Here is a 19,519-nt window from a genome sequence, read left to right on the forward strand (position 1 = left end):
GTGTATTCCGTTTTTTGCTATATTCTTTTCCCACTTTGATCTGTTTACAACAGGCCCCTTAACATTTCCTGCAGCATTGGTTTGGTTGCAATGAATTCCTTGAGTTGTTTTTTGTCTGGGAAGCTTTTTATTTCTCCTTCGATTTTAAACGATAGCCTTACTGGATAAAGTAGTCTTGGTTGTAGGTTCTTGTTCTGCATTACTTTGAATATTTCTTGCCATTCCCTTCTGGCCTCAAGTGTTTCTGTTGAGAAGTCGGATGTCATCCTTATGGGGGCTCCTTTGTAGGTGATAACTTTTTTTTCTCTTGCAGCTTTTAATATTTTCTCTTTATCGCTTAGCTTTGGTATTTTAATTATGATGTGTCTTGGTGTAGGTTTCTTTGGGTTTCTCTTTAATGGAGTCCTCTGTGCTTCTTGGACTTGTGAGAGTTTCTCTTGCATTAATTTAGGGAAATTTTCAGCTATGATATGATTGAACAACATCTCTATTCCTTGTTCCTTTTCTTCTTCTTCAGGAACCCCTATGATGCGGATGTTATTTCTCTTCATGTTGTCACAGAGCTCTCTAAGAGTTTCCTCTGACTTTTTGAGTCTCTTTTCTCTTTTCTTCTCTGCTTTCATGCCTTCATTCCAGTTGTCTTCTAACTCGCTGATTCAATCCTCTGCTCTATCTATCCTGTTTTTAATTCCTTCCATTGTGGTCTTTATTTCTGATATTGTATTTGTCATCTCCGACTGGTTCTTTTTTATACTTGCTATTTCTTTATTTAGGTTTTCAAACTGCCCCTCCATTGTTGTTCTAAGATCCCTAAGCATCCTTACAATCATTATTTTGAACTCCGCATCTAGAAATTTGATTATTTCCATATCACTCAGCTCATCTCTCAAAGGTGTCTCTTGTGGTTTCATTTGGGTTGCACTCCTTTGTCTTCTCATCATGGTGTTTTAGTCTGCCTCCAGTTTTCAGTTGTGTTATTTCTAGGTCTTCTTGGGTTAGTATCAGCTATTATTTGTAATCCACTTTCGGATTTGGGCAGCTTTGAAGTCTTGATTTGTTTGTTTTCTTAACAGGTGATAGTCTTGTTAACTGATCTCAGCAGGGGGCTTCCTTGAAACTGTAACCAGGAATGCTGTGGGTGTAACCTGAGATGCTGAAGGTCTCTTCCACCAACTAATCTCACTGGGGGCAGGGTTTTTTCTCAGCTTCAGTAGGGGGAGGTGTATCTCAGATCTCCATGGAGACCTGAGTTACTGCCCCTCCTCCCCACTTCTTGTTTTCAGCTGTGTCTTGTTGCGCTGATTGGAGCTGGATAGATGCCTGGAGATCTCTGATCTGGAAGCACTTCAGCTCTGTTTTGTGAAAGGTTCAGTCCCTCCCCCAGCTATGGCCGCCTCCAGAATGAATGAGTCAGCTTTTTTATTTCGTTTCTTGCATACCTTAGCCCCTCACAGTCTGTCCCTCTCCCTGTCCTTTCCACTTGGGAGATAAGCTGGTCTTTTCAACCCACCTTGCTCCCTGGTCGCCAGGTAAGCAGCTGTGAGCAGTAGTTTCTGCTCTTTTTCCTCTGTGAAATCCTCTCTGGGCTCTCAGCCTCATCCCCCCCCCCTTCCGTTCCTGTAAGCAGAGGAGATTCAGGCACTCCTTACCAGGGTTATTGTGTCTTCCTCTTTGCTCCTTGGTTTTTGAGAGCTGTTCTTGCAGTTCAGTGTTGGTTTTTCATGCTGATTTTTCCTAAATTGATTTGTATTCCAGTTTGGTGTTAAGAGCTGGGCGTCTGTGCGTCCGCCTACTCCGCTGCCATCTTTTGTATCCTTGTAGATAGTTTTTTGTCTCCAAAATTTGAAACTGTAGCAACTATTTCATATATAAAAATTGTTTGGGCCAAAAGAACCTGACTGTGGCCCGAGGTCCCCCATGTTTTAGGGACCACACTGTCACTTGCTTGGTGGGACCCAAGGCCAGCTCTATCCTAGGCTTCTCCACCTTTGTCTCCTCCAGGCCCTCCTGTAAGAATAAGTGATCCTGGGACACTTGTTGAACTAAATCGAGATGTGTGGTGAGGGGCACACAGCCCCATGCTCCCTGCATTCTGGGGTCCAGAACGGAGAGCCCAGGAGAGGAGGAGAGCTCCTTGGTGGCTGCCCCTCAGCTGGCCCTAGGTGAGGAGGGGAGTGGGGACAGGACAGCCTGGGCAGCAGCAGTGCTGGGCGGGAGGGCAGGTGGGCCAGGACCCGGCCACCCCATACCTCTTTGGTGATGTAGCCATCCTTGTTGATGTCGTAGAGGTTAAAGGCCCACTTGAGCTTCTCCTGGACTGTTCCTCGCAGAAGGATGGAGAGGCCAACCACAAAGTCCTGAGAGGAAGGGAGGGAGAGAAGTGACAGTCTGACTCCAGATTTTATTTCTAGTTCACTGTGTGGATTCCACTGAATTCACAGCCCAAGAGGTGAGAAACTTCCATTACAGAGCAGGCAGGTGGTGTACATCAAATTGATACAATGTGTGCACATGTGCACGTGTGTGTGTGCGCACTCAGGCATGTGTGCTTGTGTGTGTGGAGGTATGTGTGCATGTATGTGTATGTGTGCGTGTGAGTGTGTGTGGTGGGGATGACATGGTGGCTGATATTGATCTTCTCAAGTAAAGATATTTAGACAGAGGGTGTCTCAGACCATAATGCATTGCTATGATGGAGGAGACGTGGGGGCATGCTTTCATAAAGGGGGTGCCTGACATGTAGTTTATCAGTATTTGTGTGTCAGGATACTTAAAAACTCCCAGCATCAAAAGCTAAGCTAACAGTGCTCAATTCTGGGTCAGGACAAACCTCTGAGTGTGATGGATAACTGAACACTAAGACAGGGATGGCCCAAGGGCTTCCACACGGAAGCTGTTGTGTTATAACAGCTAGTGGGATGCAAGCCTTTCCCGCCACTCCGGGAAGCGTGGAGGTGAGCTCCTAGGCCCAGCATTCTGAAAGCCCTTCCCAGAAAGGTGGAGGGTGCAGACTGGGGAGGGACAGGGCTCACAGTGGAGCTCAGTCCCAACTCAAATTTCATAATTTCTGCATCTGAGGAAGCCTAAAGGAATCAGAAGAGCAATTTGGAAGAAACAAAATTATTACAAGAGAAAAAAACACAACAAAAACATTAGATTTTGGCCCTGGCCGATTGGCTCAGTGGTAGAGCGTCGGCCTAGCGTGCGGAGGACCCGGGTTCGATTCCCCGCCAGGGCACATAGGAGAAGCACCCATTTGCTTCTCCACCCCTCCGCCGCGCCTTCCTCTCTGTCTCTCTCTTCCCCTCCCGCAGCCAAGGCTCCATTGGAGCAAAGATGGCCCGGGCGCTGGGGATGGCTCTGTGGCCTCTGCCCCAGGCGCTAGAGTGGCTCTGGTCGCAACATGGCGACACCCAGGAGGGTCGCAACATGGCGACGCCCAGGATGGGCAGAGCATCGCCCCCTGGTGGGCAGAGCATCGCCCCCTGGTTGGCGTGCCGGGTGGATCCCGGTCGGGCGCATGCGGGAGTCTGTCTGACTGTCTCTCCCTGTTTCCAGCTTCAGAAAAATGCAAAAAACAAAAAACAACAACAACAACAAAAAAAAAACATTAGATTTGGAGATTGAAAATCTGACACCCCTTAAATAAGAATAGGATACTATAAAAAAGGAATAATTTAGAACAATAAAGAGCTGTTAGAAGTCAAAACTAAGAAAGCAAAATGACTCAGAAGGATTAGAGAAGCAAGTGGAATCTTCCACGAAGTAGAGTAGCAGGCAGAGCTGGCAAATGGGGAGGTCCCCTGCACAGGCTCCAGTGCTCGAACAGCAGAAGTGTCAAGAAGGACAGAGGATGCAGAGGACACAGAGGAGAGCAGGTGGAGGAGGGAAGATCCCTGCATTGGAAGGCTGTTCGTGTCCAGGGTCTGCTGTGGCCTCCTACAGCACCTGTAAACACCCCACAGTGTTGCCTACAGGCATGTATCCTGATGCCATTTCAGAAAACTGGGTGCAAAGACAGAATCCTACAGGCTTCCAGAGAGAAAAACAAAACCAAAGAGAAAAACAGAATCAAGTCCTGTGCACAGGGTCAGAGGTCAGCAGGCTTTGCCTTCCGACCGCAACACTGCGGGCAGGAAGCCAGTGGCATGGTGGCCACCGCTCTGAAGGAGCACGGCTTCCCACGTGGCTCTGGCCTCAAACAACACAGCAAGCAAGAGTGAGAACAGAAAAAAGGCACTCCCAGCCTGACCTGTGGTGGTGCAGTGGATAAAGCGTCGACCTGGAAATGCTGAGGTTGCCAGTTCGAAACCCTGGGCTTGCCTGGTCAAGGCACATATGGGAGTTGATGCTTCTAGCTCCTCCCCCCTGTCTCTCTCTCCTCTCTGTCTCTCTCTCTCTCTCTCCTCTCTAAAATGAATAAATAAATAAAAAAAATTAAAAAAAAAAAAAAGGCACTCCCAGACGTCCGAACACGCCAAAGTACCGCCCACATACTCTTTCTTTCCTAGGAAGCCATTGGAAGACGTGCCGCTGAAAAAAAGAGAGTAAAGCAAGAAAGAGGAAGGTGACTGGATCCGGGAACCAGGGGACTCTGTGCAGGAGGGAGGGAAAGAGATTCCCGGGGATGCTCAGTCCCAGTGGATGTTGGAGCTGGGGCTTGGGGAGGCGCCCTCAGAAAGGTGCCCGTTTTCGTGACTGGAGAAGGGTCTGGGGTTGAGTCAATGACAAGGTCACAGACACCAGGCAAGGAAAACTCAGGATGATTGCCAATGGCAGGCAAAACAAGAATGTGTGCGGGAGAGGAGAGCACCACCACAATTTAGCATAAGGCTTACTGGGCTCAAACTCCCACGAGCAGGGTGAACCGTGAGTCCTTGGCTAACCTGAATCCTGTACTTCTTTTGGAAGCTGGGAATGGGAAAAGTGTGTGCACAGGAGGCCCAAGCCCGCATCACCATGCAGATGCCCACAGGCCATGTCTAAGACTGGACAGTCAGGAAGGAGTGATACAGGGATGTGACTGGGAGATGGAGACAGAGTGACAGTCAGCTAACACAAGAGAAGGCTGACTCCTCAGGTGTGTGGGGTGTTAACTGCTGTTTTCCAAGGCACACTCTCTAATCTAAAGGACTCTTGAAGTCATGTGTGTGGTTTTTTTTATTTTTTAACAGAGACAGAGAGAGAGTCAGAGAGAGGGATAGACAGGAACAGACAGACAAGAATGGAGAGATGAGAAGCATCAATCATTAGTTTTTCATTGCGACACATAGTTGTTCATTGATTGCTTTCTCATATGTGCCTTGACCGTGGGCCTTCAGCAGACCAAGTAACCCCTTGCTCGAGCCAGCAACCTTGGGTCCAAGTTGGTGAGCTTTTGCCCAAACCAGATGAGTCTGTGCTCATGCTGGCACCTTGGGGTCTCGAACCTGGGTCCTCAGCATCCCAGTTCGAAGCTCTATCCACTGCGCCACCACCTGCTCAGGCTCATGTGTGTGTTTAAGTGAAGAAAATGAAAGTATATCAAGGAGAAACCATGTGACACTTCTTAGAGGCCTGAGTTGGGGGTGAGGGCACCGATGAAGCTTGCTTGTGATTTACTTAGTAGTGAAGAGTCAAAGCATCTCTGAGTTCATGACCCTCTCTCTTCTCAGGGGTGTGACAGGCTCTCCCAGTGGGAGGCAAAGGCATGGAGTCCTCCATAGAACCCCTTTCTTGTGTGGGCCATGGGAAGTCACCACTGTCTTCCCCTCTTGTCTTCACAGACCTGGGTCTGACATTGGAAGCCCTTGTGGTCAACTTCAGCTGAGGAAAGTCCCTGTTCCATCTCTCTTCGTGTGTGTGGAGTACAGCAGCGCTGGTATCAGAAGAGAAGTGGGTGGAAATATGCCCTGTGAGGCTGCTAGCCTGTCCTCAGTTACACACAGGTGACCCAAAGTCCAGCCAACTTGCTAGTTCTAAATTGCCAGCTCCATACAGCACAGCTGCACATGGGACCATTGCTAGTTGTATGTGACTCCTTGCTCTTTTTTTTTTTAAAGCTTAGTTTTGTTTTGTTTTTTAATTTATTCATTTTAGAGAGGAAAGGGAGAGACAGAGAGAGAGAGAGAGAAAGAGAGAGAGAGGAGAGACAGAGAGAGAGAAGGGGGGGAGGAGCTGGAAGCATCAACTCCCATATGTGCCTTGACCAGGCAAGCCCAGGGTTTCGAACCGGTGACCTCAGCATTTCCAGGTCGATGCTTTATCCACTGTGCCAGCACAGGTCAGGCCACTCCTTGCTCTTAAATCCAAGGTATATGAAACCTATTACATCCACAGCCCTGCTCTCTGGCTGTCCCTGAGGCAGAGCCCAGGGAGAGTGAGCTGTTCCTAAAAGTGACATAGTGATGCAGAGAGGCCTCAGTGTCCAAACTAAGACACCCAAGGGTGCCTACAGGGGCACTGGGTAGAGCACAGGGCAGGAGCTCAGCCAGAATGTGATTGCAGGTTGCAGGCCTTCTCTCTGGTTGTTCAAGATACAGCCTGTGTGTTCAATGGCACCAGAAGCAGGTTACTGCAGGGGCAGATAAGGCAGAGGCAGCCGCAGCTGCCTGAGACACACACAGCCCTACATCACCAAAAGGGCGCAGCCCTGGCATGATGATGAGGTGAATTAGCAAAGCCCTGGTCACATCTTTGTGTGGCATGGCCTGCCCTGCACTGGGAGGCCAGCCCCAGCCTCCCTCCTGGGGCACACCCAAAGGGCCCCAGAGGACCAGAAAGGAAGCAGGCCCTGCGGGAGAACGTGGGGCCACAGCTCCATGTGGCAATGCTCAGGTTTGCTGGGTTTGCCAGTCTATTTTCTGGTAGTCTTTTTGGTAAAGGCAGGGGAGTTACAAAAGTTTCCCGTATTAGTGAACATTTATTATTTGGGTCTTATCTATGAAGAATATACAAAAGAATTGGGATCACTGTAAATACCCATAAACTGGCTTGAGTTTCCATTTTCAGATACGTTGAGTCTGAGGTCTTGACAGGGCTGTGTCACCTCGGGACCCTTTCTGGCCTGTGAGCAGCCAGGATGGCACCTGCTGGCTGGAAGGTCCCTGGAGAGATACATGCCCTCCTCCCTTCCTGAAAAGGCCTTCCTAGAGCAGACACTGGAGTCAGGAGGAGGGTCCTCGTGGTGAACAGACACAGGTGAAACCCCAGGCATTAACATCACTTGCCAAGAAGCACGTGGAAGGCCCAGAATGACACTAGACGGAACAAGCTTCTGAGAAGGTGCCAGGCAGAGGGGCTTCAGCACCAGTGGTCTCAGCTTACTCCCTGACAACACCCATCAAACACCCACCACCTACCACCTTAAATGGACCACAAGACCCCTCCCTCAGGGGATGGAGACTAACGACTAAGGAGGATAATCTAGACCAGGGGTCTCCAAACTACGGACTGGACCGCGAGCCGCACGCGGCCCCCTGAGGCCATTTATCCGGCCCCCGCCGCACTTCCGGAAGGGGCACCTCTTTCATTGGTGGTCAGTGAGAGTTCCCATTGAAATACTGGACAGTTTGTTGATTTAAATTTACTTGTTCTTTATTTTAAATATTGTATTTATTCCCGTTTTGTTTTTTTTACTTTAAAATAAGATATGTGCAGTGTGCATAGGGATTTGTTCATAGTTTTTTTATAGTCCGGCCCTCCAACAGTCTGAGGGACAGTAAACTGGCCCCCTGTGTAAAAAGTTTGGGGACCCCTGATCTAGACCTCCTTAGCAAACCTGGTGCTCTGCTGAACAGTCTGATCCTCTGATTTCAGAAACAAAAGAAACCACCCACAACACCCTGGGGGGGTCTGTCACACTAGAGTCTTCCCACATGTCACTCCCAGACATCTCAGGTGTCTCCTGAAGGATCCGCAGAAACTGGTCCCAGAGGAGCAGCCGGGGGAACAATGAGTTTTCCCCGTTTCCTCCTCTATACTGATGGGGTTTTACGGTTTGCAGGTGTCACTGAGAAAAAACATGAAAACATTCACACACACACACACAAGCCCTAAGAATGTGGCTAGAGAGGGGGCCCTGTGGTCACGGCGGGGGGGGGGGGGTCTGTGCATCACTGGGTGGGCTGGAACATACAGAGGAATGCAGCAGTGCCAGGATGAGTTCAGAGTTACTGTCACCTCCCCGCCAGCCAGCTGCTTGCCTGTCACTGCCCTTGGGCCGAGTAGTTATTGATCATGCCTGGCTCTCAGCATGGTTTTCCTCCCAAAGAGGTTTCAGCTTTTCACCTGCAGCTATTTTTAGGGGTCTGGACTCCACAGAGATACCTCTTTCAAATGATCCTGTTGCAGGGCCTGGGTGGGGTCCTCCTGAAGGACAGTTTCTCCTTTCCTGAGAGCAGACAGCGGGTTACTCAGCGTGTGGCTGGGAGGGCAGGAGCCTGCTCAGGGCAGGTGCTCTGTCTGTTTTCTGACAGAGGGAGTGAATTCTGGGGCTAGGAGTCAGAAACCCCAGCTAACACAGATCTCTGAGTGAAGCCCCGCCTCTTTTTTAGATGCAAATCACCTGGGTCACCGCTATCCTAGGGTGCCTCAGTAGCTCCCAGGGTTCAGGAGGGCTGGGACAGAAGACAAGGGTGGGAATAGGGTGGCCAAAGAGCAAAACCAAATTCCACTAACTTTATAGTTAGAGACCAACCAAGTGCAGTCTACCCATTCCTCAGGGGACACACTGGACCATGTACACCAGGATCAGGACTCTGGACATCTTGAGGTGTGACACCAGGGCAGAAGGACACCTTGCAAGCTCTAGGGAACATGGGCAGGAATGCCAGAGCCAGAAACCTACCTCGAAGCAAATGGCCCCGTTCCCATCAGCATCGAAGGCATTGAAGAGGAAGTGCGCATAGGTGGTGGCATCTGGAGGAGATCAAGGGCACTGGCTGCAGTGTGCTGGGGCTCCTGGGGCCCCCTGGCACCCACGCCCCCCCCAGGCAGCCCCACTGGGGATCCACCTGTGTCCTGAGCTGGGGTCCCCCCTTCCATCGAGATACAGGCAGCACCAGGCCTCTAGAAAGCAAGTAGTGGTAGGGAGCATAGAGGTGGAGGTGAGGGTCCCCTCCCCATGAAGGGATACCCCACCCTCTGCAGAACTGCCACAGGGATACAGTGGGGGCTTTGGGAGGAGGGGGGAGGAGGGGAAAGGACAGGGGAGCTGGCCTCAGACTCACCTCCCTGAGGGAAGAACTGTGAGTAAATGAGTTTGAAGGTGTCTTCATCCACCAGGCCCGAGGGACACTCCTGCAGCAGGAAGTCACTCCCTCAGTGGTTTTAGCCACCCCACCCCATGCCCTGACTGCTCCCTCTAAGGGATACCTACTGTCCAGGGCACTGCTGGGCTCCATGGAGCCCCAGGGAAGCCTGGTGGCTGGGTGGAACGAGGCAGGAGCGGTAGGTGGGGGATGGCTGGTCCCTCAGGCCAATCTGATCCCTCCATCCACCCTCCCCGGTGCCAGCACACAGACACACAGAAAAGAGCACGGCGCTTTCAGGACACTGATTCTGGGGCTTGGCCCACACACTCCCCAGGCAGGTCTCCAACAAAAGACGATCCTCATTAGGGCCCCAGGATATTTGCTATGCCACGGAAGTGTCTAGGTTGGCCCTGGCCCCCTTTCTGGAACCAGGGTCCAAAGGGCTGGGTGGGCCAGGGCCTCTCCTAAGGGATGTGGATTACTCACGTTCTTGAAGCCCCTATAGAGGGACTGCAGCTCCTTCTTGGTGAACTTGGTCTGTGCCTGTAGCTGCTCCAGCCCCTCTGGCTGGTGTCGTACCGTAGACAGCTCCAGCTCACTGTCACTGCTATCTGGAGGGGGACATAGACCCAGAAGGGTGGAACAGGTACCCCTCCCTTTTCCATCTTGCTGCAGTGTGGGCGCCAGGCCATGGGCTGATGTCGGGGTGGAGGGACTCTCCTTGCATGACTACTGCATATGGCCACACAGGCTGCACACTGCACAAAAGAAGGGGCTTACAAGGAGCCACTCTGCCTCCCGCCTCCTCATATAGAGGGGGCCCTTCTCACTCATCTTACCTGGGGCATGCCCCTCTGACAGCACACAGTGGGACAGGGGCTGGGAACTGGCCCTGTCCTTGAGGGACACTGAACAAGGAGAGGTGGGAGGGATAAAGACAGCAAGACAGGCTCAAGAGACTCTCAATCTTCAAGACCAAATTCATGGCCACCTCTTCCTTGTAGTCCTCCCTGATTTCTGCCAAGAATGGGGAGGGGACCCCTCTTGGCTCATTCAGGCTAAAACTCTGCTGCTTGGCTGCATTTGGTAGGGGGATGTCACTAACATTTGGATAGGTCAGACCTCAAGGGCCCACTGGGCTAGGACCAGCCCTTTCCTTTAATAATAAGACATTTAAATGTTAACTAACTGTAGCTGCCTTGGGTAGGGGGTGTTGGGTGGAATGTAGATTTTTATTTATCTTTATTTTACCTTTTCCAAATTTCCTTGGTGTGGCATGCATCATTTTTATAATACAAAATATCGAGCTGTAGACAGAGCAGCACTGAGTACCTACAACTGCTGAGCAATCTGATCACCCCCACCTCCCCAGGCACCCCACAACATGGTGAGTCCATGTAATTTGTAGCCCCTTTGCACTGCCCACCCTGTGCCCGTGGAGCCCAGGATGACACATGGCACAGAGCACTACTAACTTGAGCCTGCAGCACCCTTTGCTGGGCCTGCTCCATGCCCGGCTGCACCCAGAAGCACTGCCCACCTCACTAACCTAACAGCAGCCTGCAAACTGCCTCTAAAATAGCTACTTCATACCTTTCTCTTTTTACACTGCCAGTACCTCCTCCCCCATCCTGCCCCTCAGCTTGCTTCCTACATCACCAAGAAAACAGAAGCCACAGAAGAAAACTTCCCCAAGTTCCTGCCACCACACCTACCCATCTCCCTGCATCTGGCCTCGCCCTGCACTTTCCCTCCTCTGGGGATGAACTGTCCCTGTTCCTGACTAACTCTTCCACTTGCACAGTGGGTACTGGCCCTTCTCACCTATTCAAGCATGAGGCTCCAGAAATCCTCCCCACTCTTTCCTCTCTCCTCACCACCTTTCTCCCCTCCCTTTAGAGTCATCCCATCTCCATATGCACCTCTGGCAATCCTTAGCCAAGTTTATTAGAGGCAACCTTGCAAGCAAGTAATTCTACTCTGGATTCTAACATCCCAAATAAAATCTTACCCAGCTAACAGGATCTGTACAAGTATGCTTGTAGCAATAGTATTTTTTATAAGGAGATGAAAGCATCCCAGGAATTCATCTAAGGCAGGATGGGGGAGCACAATATGGAGGATGCAACCAGGGAGAGCTGTGCAGTAGATTAGAGGTACACATCAATACCTAGATCCAAGAAACTCAATGAACCCCAAGAAAGAAAAATAACAAGATAACCACATTCAGAAACAGCACAAACTGAAGAAAATCAAAGATAAAGAAGCCATCCTCAAAGTAGTCAGTGGGAAGAGGGAAATCCTACAGGAGAAGAGCAATAAGAAAAGCAGCTAACTTCCCACAAGAAATTATGTAGATCAAGAGACAATGGAACAACATTTGAAATGGGGGGGGTCTGTTAACATAGAATTTTCTATCCAGTGATAATATACTAAAAAAAAAAAGAGGACTGACCAGGTGGTGGCGCAGTGAATAGAGCATCAGACTGGGATGCAGAAAGACCCAGGTTTGAGACCCCGAGGTCACCAGCTTGAGCATAGGCTCACCTGGCTGGAGCAAAAAGCTCACCAGCTTAGACCCAAGGTTGCTGGCTCGAGCAAGGGGTTACTCGGTCTGCTGAAGGCCCACGGTCAAGGCACATATGAGAAAGCAATCAATGAACAACTAAGGTGTCACAACAAAAAACTGATGATTGATGCTTCTCATCTCTCTCCGTTCATGTCTGTCTGCCATCTATCCCTCTCTCTCTCTCTGTCCCTATTAAAAAAAAAAAGAGGGTGAATTAAAGACATTTTTCAGATAAATGAATGCTAGGGAATTTGTTGCCAGCAGAATTGCACTACAAAATGCTAAAGGAAGTATGTACTTCAAAATGAAGGGAAATGATATCAAATAAAAATCAAGATCAGTGGGAAAATGAGAGGAAGCTAACAGAAATATTTTTAACTGAATCATTTGAAAAGACAATATATCAAAATTTATGAGATGCAGATAAATTACAGCAACATTTAAATAATTAAGTGCCTATTTTAGAAAAGAGAAAAGATTTTAAATAAGCTTCCACCTCGAAAAAAATAGAAATAGAAAAGTAAAATAAAGCCAAAGCAAGATGAAGGAAGGAAAAAGGAAGTGATGAAAGTAGAAACTAATGAAATTGAAAAACAAAACAAAACAAGAAACAGAGAACATCAATGAACTCAAAAGATGGTTCTTTGAAAACATCAATAAAATTGATGAAACTCTAGCAAGAATGAAAAAGACAAAAATAGAGAGAAGGCACAAATTACCAGTATCAGGAATAAACAGGGAAAATAAGTATAGACTCTCCAGACATTTAAAGGATAGAAAGGAACTATCAGGCACAAATCTCTGCACACAAATTCAATATCTGATCAAATAGACCAATTCCTCAAAAACCGCAAACTACTCTGTAAAGCCAGTAGCCACGGCCACCATCACAGCCACCTAGCCCATGCAGATTTGCATTTGATTCGGACAGACGGTAATGAAACAACAGAGTCAAGAACTGGTGGACCATTAACATTAATCCTAGCTGGCACCTGGTGGGCAAGAAATACACACAGTGGGAAAACATTTCCCTTTCCATTCAGGGCTCCCAAAGCCACTGACTTACCCGAGTTTTCCTAGAATCAAAGGTTTGTACCTCACCAGCCTTATTCATCTCTGTTCCCCATCTCCTTCTCTCTGCACAAACTCTGCACAAACTGGCTTTTCCTTCAGCACTCCGCCATCTTGGCTGTTTCTCCTCTCCTCCACATGGCCTTTCTCTGCTCTTCTTTATAGCGTAGAAATCAAAACCTTTAATCCAATATATAAACAAGGAAGTCTCTGATACAAAGTCACTTATCTGAGGCATAAATGGGATTCCTCATAAGAGTGTACCACCCCCTATCATGCAAGAGTCAAGGGTGTGGGGAAAAGCTTAGTCTTAAAACTAAGGCTTACGCTATAAGGACCCTGCCTGCTTACAGCCTGTCCCCCACACCCAATGCAAACTATAGGCAAGCAAACATATACATCATATTTGCAAACTTATTTGACCAACATACCCAAATTCACCCAATATGAAGGAGATAACCGGAATAGTCTTAATTGATATTCCTTATGAACGTAAATGAAAAAATTCTCAACAAAACATTCACAAATTGAATTCATTGATGTATAAAAAGAACACCACAAATGGGGTTTTCCAGGAATGCAAGGCTGATTCAATATTTGAGAATAAATCAGCATCATCCACCATATCAACAGTCTAAAGAAAAACACATGATCATATCAATGATGAAGAAAAAGCTTTGACAGAATTCAATGTCCAGTCACAACAAAAAAAGCTCAGTGAGTGAGGAACACAAGGAAACTTCCTCAACTTCATTAAAGGCATCTACAGAAAACCTATAGTTAACATCCTATTTAATGGTGAAGGACTGAATGTCTTCCTCCTCAGGCTAAGAACTGGCAAGAATATCTGCTCTTTCCTCTCCTACTCAACATCATGCTGAAATTCCTAGTCAATACAAAAAAAATGTGGGGGGGGGGGGGAAGAGAGCAGGGAAAGCATACCCACTAGATTAGAAAGAAAAAAACAAACTATCCTTATTTGCACATTGACAGAATGTATGTAGATAACCCAAAGAATATACAAAACAAAAAAATCCTCTAATGAGTGAGCTTAGCAAGGTCACAAGACACCTAGTCAACATACAAAATCAGTCACATTTCTATAGATCAGCAATATATAACTGGAAACAAATTTAAAAACAATACTATTTATAATAACTTGCCCCATAAATGAAGCAGCTGGGCATAAATCTATCAAGACATGGGCATGATATGAATGCTGAACACTACAAAATGAAGGTGAAGGAAACCACAGAAGATTGAAATAAGTGAAGAGACTTACTGTGTTCACAGATTGAAAGACCGAACATCATAAAGATGTCAATTATCTCCAGACTTATCTACAGATTTAACATAATTCCAATAAAAATCCCAGGAGGATTGTTTTTGTAAATATGGATACACTGATTCTAAAATTTATATGGAAAGGCAGAGGAAACAGAATAAAATAGTTCTGTAGAAGAATCAACTGGGGGAAATCAGTTTATCTGACTTTAAGACTTATTGTACAGCTACAACAATCAAGACTGGTATTTGAGGAGAGGTGGACACGATAAATGCAACGAAACAGAGAACTCAGTAAACAGATCCACACAAATAGGACCAGCTGATATTTGACAAATGTGAAAAGGCAATTCAGTGTAGAATGAATAATTTATTTCAGCAGGTAGTGCTGGATAATTGGACATACATTACAAAAAAAAATGAACTTTGACTAAACCTTATTATCTTATACAAAAATTACCATATTTCCCCATGTATAAGATGCTCCCATGTATAAGACTCACCTTAATTTTGGGGCTCAAAATTTGAAAAAACACGTCTTACATACAGTTATTGAACTCAAGTTTTATTCATCATAAAATTCATACAACTCCTCATCACTGTCAACACTCCTATCCATTAGCTCAGGGGTCCCCAAACTTTTTACACAGGGGGCCAGTTCACTGTCCCTCAGACCGTTGGAGGGCCGGACTATAAAAAAAACTATGAACAAATCCCTATGCACACTGCACATATCTTATTTTAAAGTAAAAAAAAACAAAACAGGAACAAATACAATATTTAAAATAAAGAACAAGTAAATTTAAATCAACAAACTGACCAGTATTTCAATGGGAACTATGCTCCTCTCACTGACCACCAATGAAAGAGGTGCCCCTTCCGGAAGTGCGGCGGGGGCCGGATAAATGGCCTCAGGGGGGCGCATGTGGCTCGCGGGCCGTAGTTTGGGGACCCCTGCATTAGCTTGTCCTCATCTGTGTCTGATGATGAATCACTGTCTTCAACAATGAGCCCAAAAAACAAGCGCAAAAAATCAGAAAATGCAAGTAAAAAAACAACCACTGTATAAGACGCACCCACTTTTTAGACCCCAAGTTCTCTGAAAAAATGTGTGTCTTATACATGGGAAAATATGGTAACTCAAAATGGAGCACAGATTAAATGTAAGACATACAACTATAGAACTTCTGGAAAAAAAAACGCAGAAAAAAATTTTCATGGCCTGGGTTTAGGCAAAGAGTTCTTAGACACATGATCATACAAAAAAAAAATTGATAAATTTTTAATCATAGGGAAGGAGAATATTTTTTAATGAAAAAGTAAAGCTTTGGCTCTGTAGCAGATATTGTTAAATAAAAAGATACACTACAGATTGGAAATAAATAATTGCAACTCACATATCTGACAATGGATATACAGAATTTATAAACAACTCATAAAACTCAGCAGTAAGAAAACAAACAACCCAAATTCATAACTGGGCAAAGGACTGTTCAACACTTCACCCTAAAGCACATATAGATGGCAAGTACATAAAAAGGTGTTTAACACCTTTTGCAATGAGGGAACCCAAATTAAAACCATAATGAAATACAACTACACACTTATTAGAATCACTTAACTCACAAATATTGCCAACATCAAGCACTGTTAAGGAAGCAGGGTAATGGGAACTGTTAGACTTTGCTGTCAGGAATAAAAATGGTGATGACACTCTGGAAATCAGTGCGGCAGTTTCTTATAAACATACACTTACCCTACGACCCAGAAATCCCACTCCTGGTTATTTACCTGAATGAAATGGAACATATTATATACACACAATAACTTATGCAAAAGTCCAGAGCAACTTAATTCACAATCGCCAAAGGTTGAAGATAAACCAAATGTTCTTCAACCAGTGAATGCATAACCAAACTGCGTCACATCCACACAGTGAAATATTACTTGGCAATGAACACAAACTACTGATAACCACAACAGGGACAAATCTCAAATGCATTAGTAAGTTAAAAAATCAGATGCAAGAGGCTCTGGACGTGGTTGGCTCAGCAAATAGAGTGTCAGCCTGGCCTATGGACATCCTGGGTTTGATTCCTGATCAGGGCACCATCTGCTTCTCTACCCCTCCCTCCCTCCCTCCCTCTTCCCCTTCTCTCCCTCTTCCTCTCCCACAGCTAGTGGCTTGATTGGTTCAAGCATTGGCCTGGGTGCTGAGTATAGTTTGGTTAGTTTGAGTGTTGGTCTCAGGTGCTAAAACTAGCTTGGTTGATTTGAGCATCGGTCCCATGAGGGGGTTCCCAGGTAGATCCTGGTATGGTCGCATGCGGAAGAGTCTGTCTCACTATCTCCTCTCCTCTCATTAAGAAAAAAAGGGAGGGGGGCCCTGGCCAGTTGGCTCAGTGGTAGAGCATCGGCCCAGCATGTGGAAGTCCTAGGTTCAATCTCTAGCCAGGGCACACAGGAGAAGTGCCCATCTGCTTCTCCATCCTTTCCCCTCTCCTTTTTCTCTATGTCTGTTTCCCTCCCTCAGCTAAGGCTCCATTGGAGAAAAGTTGGCCCAGGTGCTGAGGATGGCTCCATGGCCTCTGCCTCGGGCGCTAGGATGGCTCTGGCTGCAATGGAGCAACACCCCAGATGAGCAGAGCATCACCCCCTGGTGGGTATGCCAGGTGGATCCCAGTCAGGTACATGCAGGAGTCTGTCTGCCTGCCTCCCCACTTCTTACTTCAGAAAATAAATAATAATAATAAAAGAATCAGACACAGAGACTACATAATATAAGATGCTATTATATGACATTTTGGAAAATAAAAAATAATAGAAACCATAGGGAAGGAGACTATATCAGGGACGGGGCAAAGGATGGGCTGACTATATGAGAGAATTTTTTGTGGTGATGGGGTTGTTCTATATCTTGATGGTGGTAATGGCTACATGACCATGCATTTGTCAAAATTCACAGAACTGAGAGACAGCAGACACATGCATGCACAGAGGAAAGACCATAGGAGGACACAGTGAGAAGGGGGTAATCTGCAAGCCAGGGAGGGCTCAGAAGGAACCAAACCTGATGTTATCTTTTGTGTGTGTGTGTGTGTGTGACAGAGATAGAGAGAGACAGAGAGAAGGACAGACAGGGATAGACAGACAGGAAGGGAGAGAGATGAGAAGCACCAACTCATAGTTGTGGCACCTTAGATGTTCATTGATTGCTTTCTCATATGTGCTTTGACTGGGGGGCTACAGCAGAGTGAGTGACCCCTTGCTCAGCTTGGACCTTGGGTCCAAGCTGGTGAGAATGCTCAAACCAGATGAGCCTGTGCTCAAGCCGGCGACCTCGGGGTTTTGAACCTGGGTCCTCCACGTCCCAGTCCAATGCTCTACCCACTGTACCATCACCTAGTCAGGCTGATGATATCTTGATCTCAGGTGTCTAGTCTCCAGATTTATGAGAAAATAAACTTCTATTGTGTTTAAAATAAAATCATAGGAATGGGGACCAAAAGGCAAATGGCAAATGGCACTAAAAAATTAGAACTGAAACATAAATTAGAATAATAGCTATAGGGGAGGAGGAAGTGGAGGGACAAAAAGGAATGGGAAGCCCTGGCCAGGTGGCTCACTGGAGAAAGCATTATCCTAGCCTGTGCAGGTTGGGGGTTTGATCTCCAGTCACTGGAGAACCAACCAGTGAGCGCACAACTAAATGGGACAACTAAGTGGAGTAGAGAATTGATGTCTCTCTCTCTCTCCCCCCTCCCTCCTTTTCCCCATTCTCTTCCTTCCTCTCTCTTTCTTTCTCTCAAATCAATGGAAATTTTTTTTTAAAAAGGGAAAAGTAAAAGTAAAACAAGAGAGCGTTTTAAATAAGGTATGACTGATACTGTCCCATGAACTAAAGAGCATGAGTAACCTAATCCTCTGCCTCAAAGGCCAAAAAATAAAACAAAAACTATATCTATTTATGCTGCTATTTCTTTCATTGAAAAAAGAAAAAAAAAAGAAAGAAAAAAAAGATAAAAAAACTCCCTGGCCCTCCTTTCCTCTAAAGCTATTTCTCTCTCCCTGACTTACTAACTTCACCCCCCTCCAATTCTCTCTTGAACACACTCCTCTGGGGCATTTGCCCACCACTCAATAGAAACTACTTTTGAAAGGGCTACCAGACCCTGCCCAGTTAGCTCAGTCAGGTAAAGCTTCAGCCTGAAACTCCAAGTTGTGGGTTTGGTTCCTGGTTAGGGCACATACAGGAAGCAACATATGAATGCACAACTAAGTGGAATAACAAATCGATGTTTCTCTCTTTCTCTTCCTTCTTCTGTTTCTCTAAAAGAAATCAGTTAAAAAAAATTTTTAAAGCTCACCAGTGATCTTCATATTGCTAATCTAGTGATGGATAGAGTCATCTTGATTCCTAACTCATATATGGCCAATATAGGAATAAAAATTACAGTGATGACATGGATGGACGTTAAGGACATTAGCTACATGAAGTAAGTCAGAGAAAAACAAACACTGTATGATCTCACTAATATGTGGAATCTTAATAAAGCCAGACTCATGGAAACAGTAGAATGGTAGCGGCCAAGGGTTGGGCGTGGGGAAATGGGGAAGTGTTGGTCAAAAGATACCAGCTTCCAGCTATAAGATGAACGAGATCTGGGAATGTAACGCACAGCATGGTGACTGTAGCTGACAGTGCTGTGCTGTACACTTGAAAGGTGCTAAGGGAGTAGATCTTAATGTTTTCACCACAACAACAACAAAAAATAGTATTTATGTGAGGTGAGGGATGTTTTTTTTTTGTTTTTTTGTTTTTTCATTTTTCTGAAGCTGGAAACAGGGAGAGACAGTCAGACAGACTCCCGCATGCGCCCGACCGGGATCCACCTGGCACGCCCACCATGGGGGCCACGCTCTGCCTACCAGGGGGCGATGCTCTGCCCATCCTGGGCGTCGCCATGTTGCGACCAGAGCCACTCTAGCGCCTGAGGCAGAGGCCACAGAGCCATCCCCAGCGCCCGGGCCATCTTTGCTCCAATGGAGCCTTGGCTGCGGGAGGGGAAGAGAGAGACAGAGAGGAAAGCGCGGCGGAGGGGTGGAGAAGCAAATGGGCGCTTCTCCTGTGTGCCCTGGCCGGGAATCAAACCCGGGTCCTCCACACGCTAGGCCGACACTCTACCGCTGAGCCAACCGGCCAGGGCCGGTGAGGGATGTTTTGAATAATTTTACTGTGGTCATCATTTCACAATATATACATGTATCAAATTACCTCATTGTAGACCTTAAATTTACACCATGTTATATGTCAGTTATATCTCAATAAAGCTGGAAAAACAAAAAATTATATGCTCACTTC

The 19,519-nt window shown here is 46.6% G+C and overlaps 1 protein-coding gene across 3 annotated transcripts in view; it reads right to left on the reverse strand.

Annotated features, from left to right (window-relative positions):
- Nucleotides 1-19,519, reverse strand: part of KCNIP3 (potassium voltage-gated channel interacting protein 3) — an 80,424-nt gene that overhangs the window by 7,583 nt on the left and 53,322 nt on the right. For all 3 annotated transcript variants that reach the window (XM_066267733.1, XM_066267732.1, XM_066267734.1), the window contains 4 exons: nucleotides 9,720-9,844; nucleotides 9,210-9,279; nucleotides 8,828-8,898; nucleotides 2,250-2,357 (listed from right to left, as the gene is read on the reverse strand). In XM_066267733.1, the coding sequence (XP_066123830.1) occupies nucleotides 2,250-2,357; nucleotides 8,828-8,898; nucleotides 9,210-9,279; nucleotides 9,720-9,844 (374 nt within the window). The remainder of the gene's footprint in view (nucleotides 1-2,249; nucleotides 2,358-8,827; nucleotides 8,899-9,209; nucleotides 9,280-9,719; nucleotides 9,845-19,519) is intronic.

Source organism: Saccopteryx bilineata, chromosome 3 (assembly GCF_036850765.1).
Source record: "Saccopteryx bilineata isolate mSacBil1 chromosome 3, mSacBil1_pri_phased_curated, whole genome shotgun sequence".
NCBI classification, from domain to species: Eukaryota; Metazoa; Chordata; class Mammalia; order Chiroptera; family Emballonuridae; genus Saccopteryx; species Saccopteryx bilineata.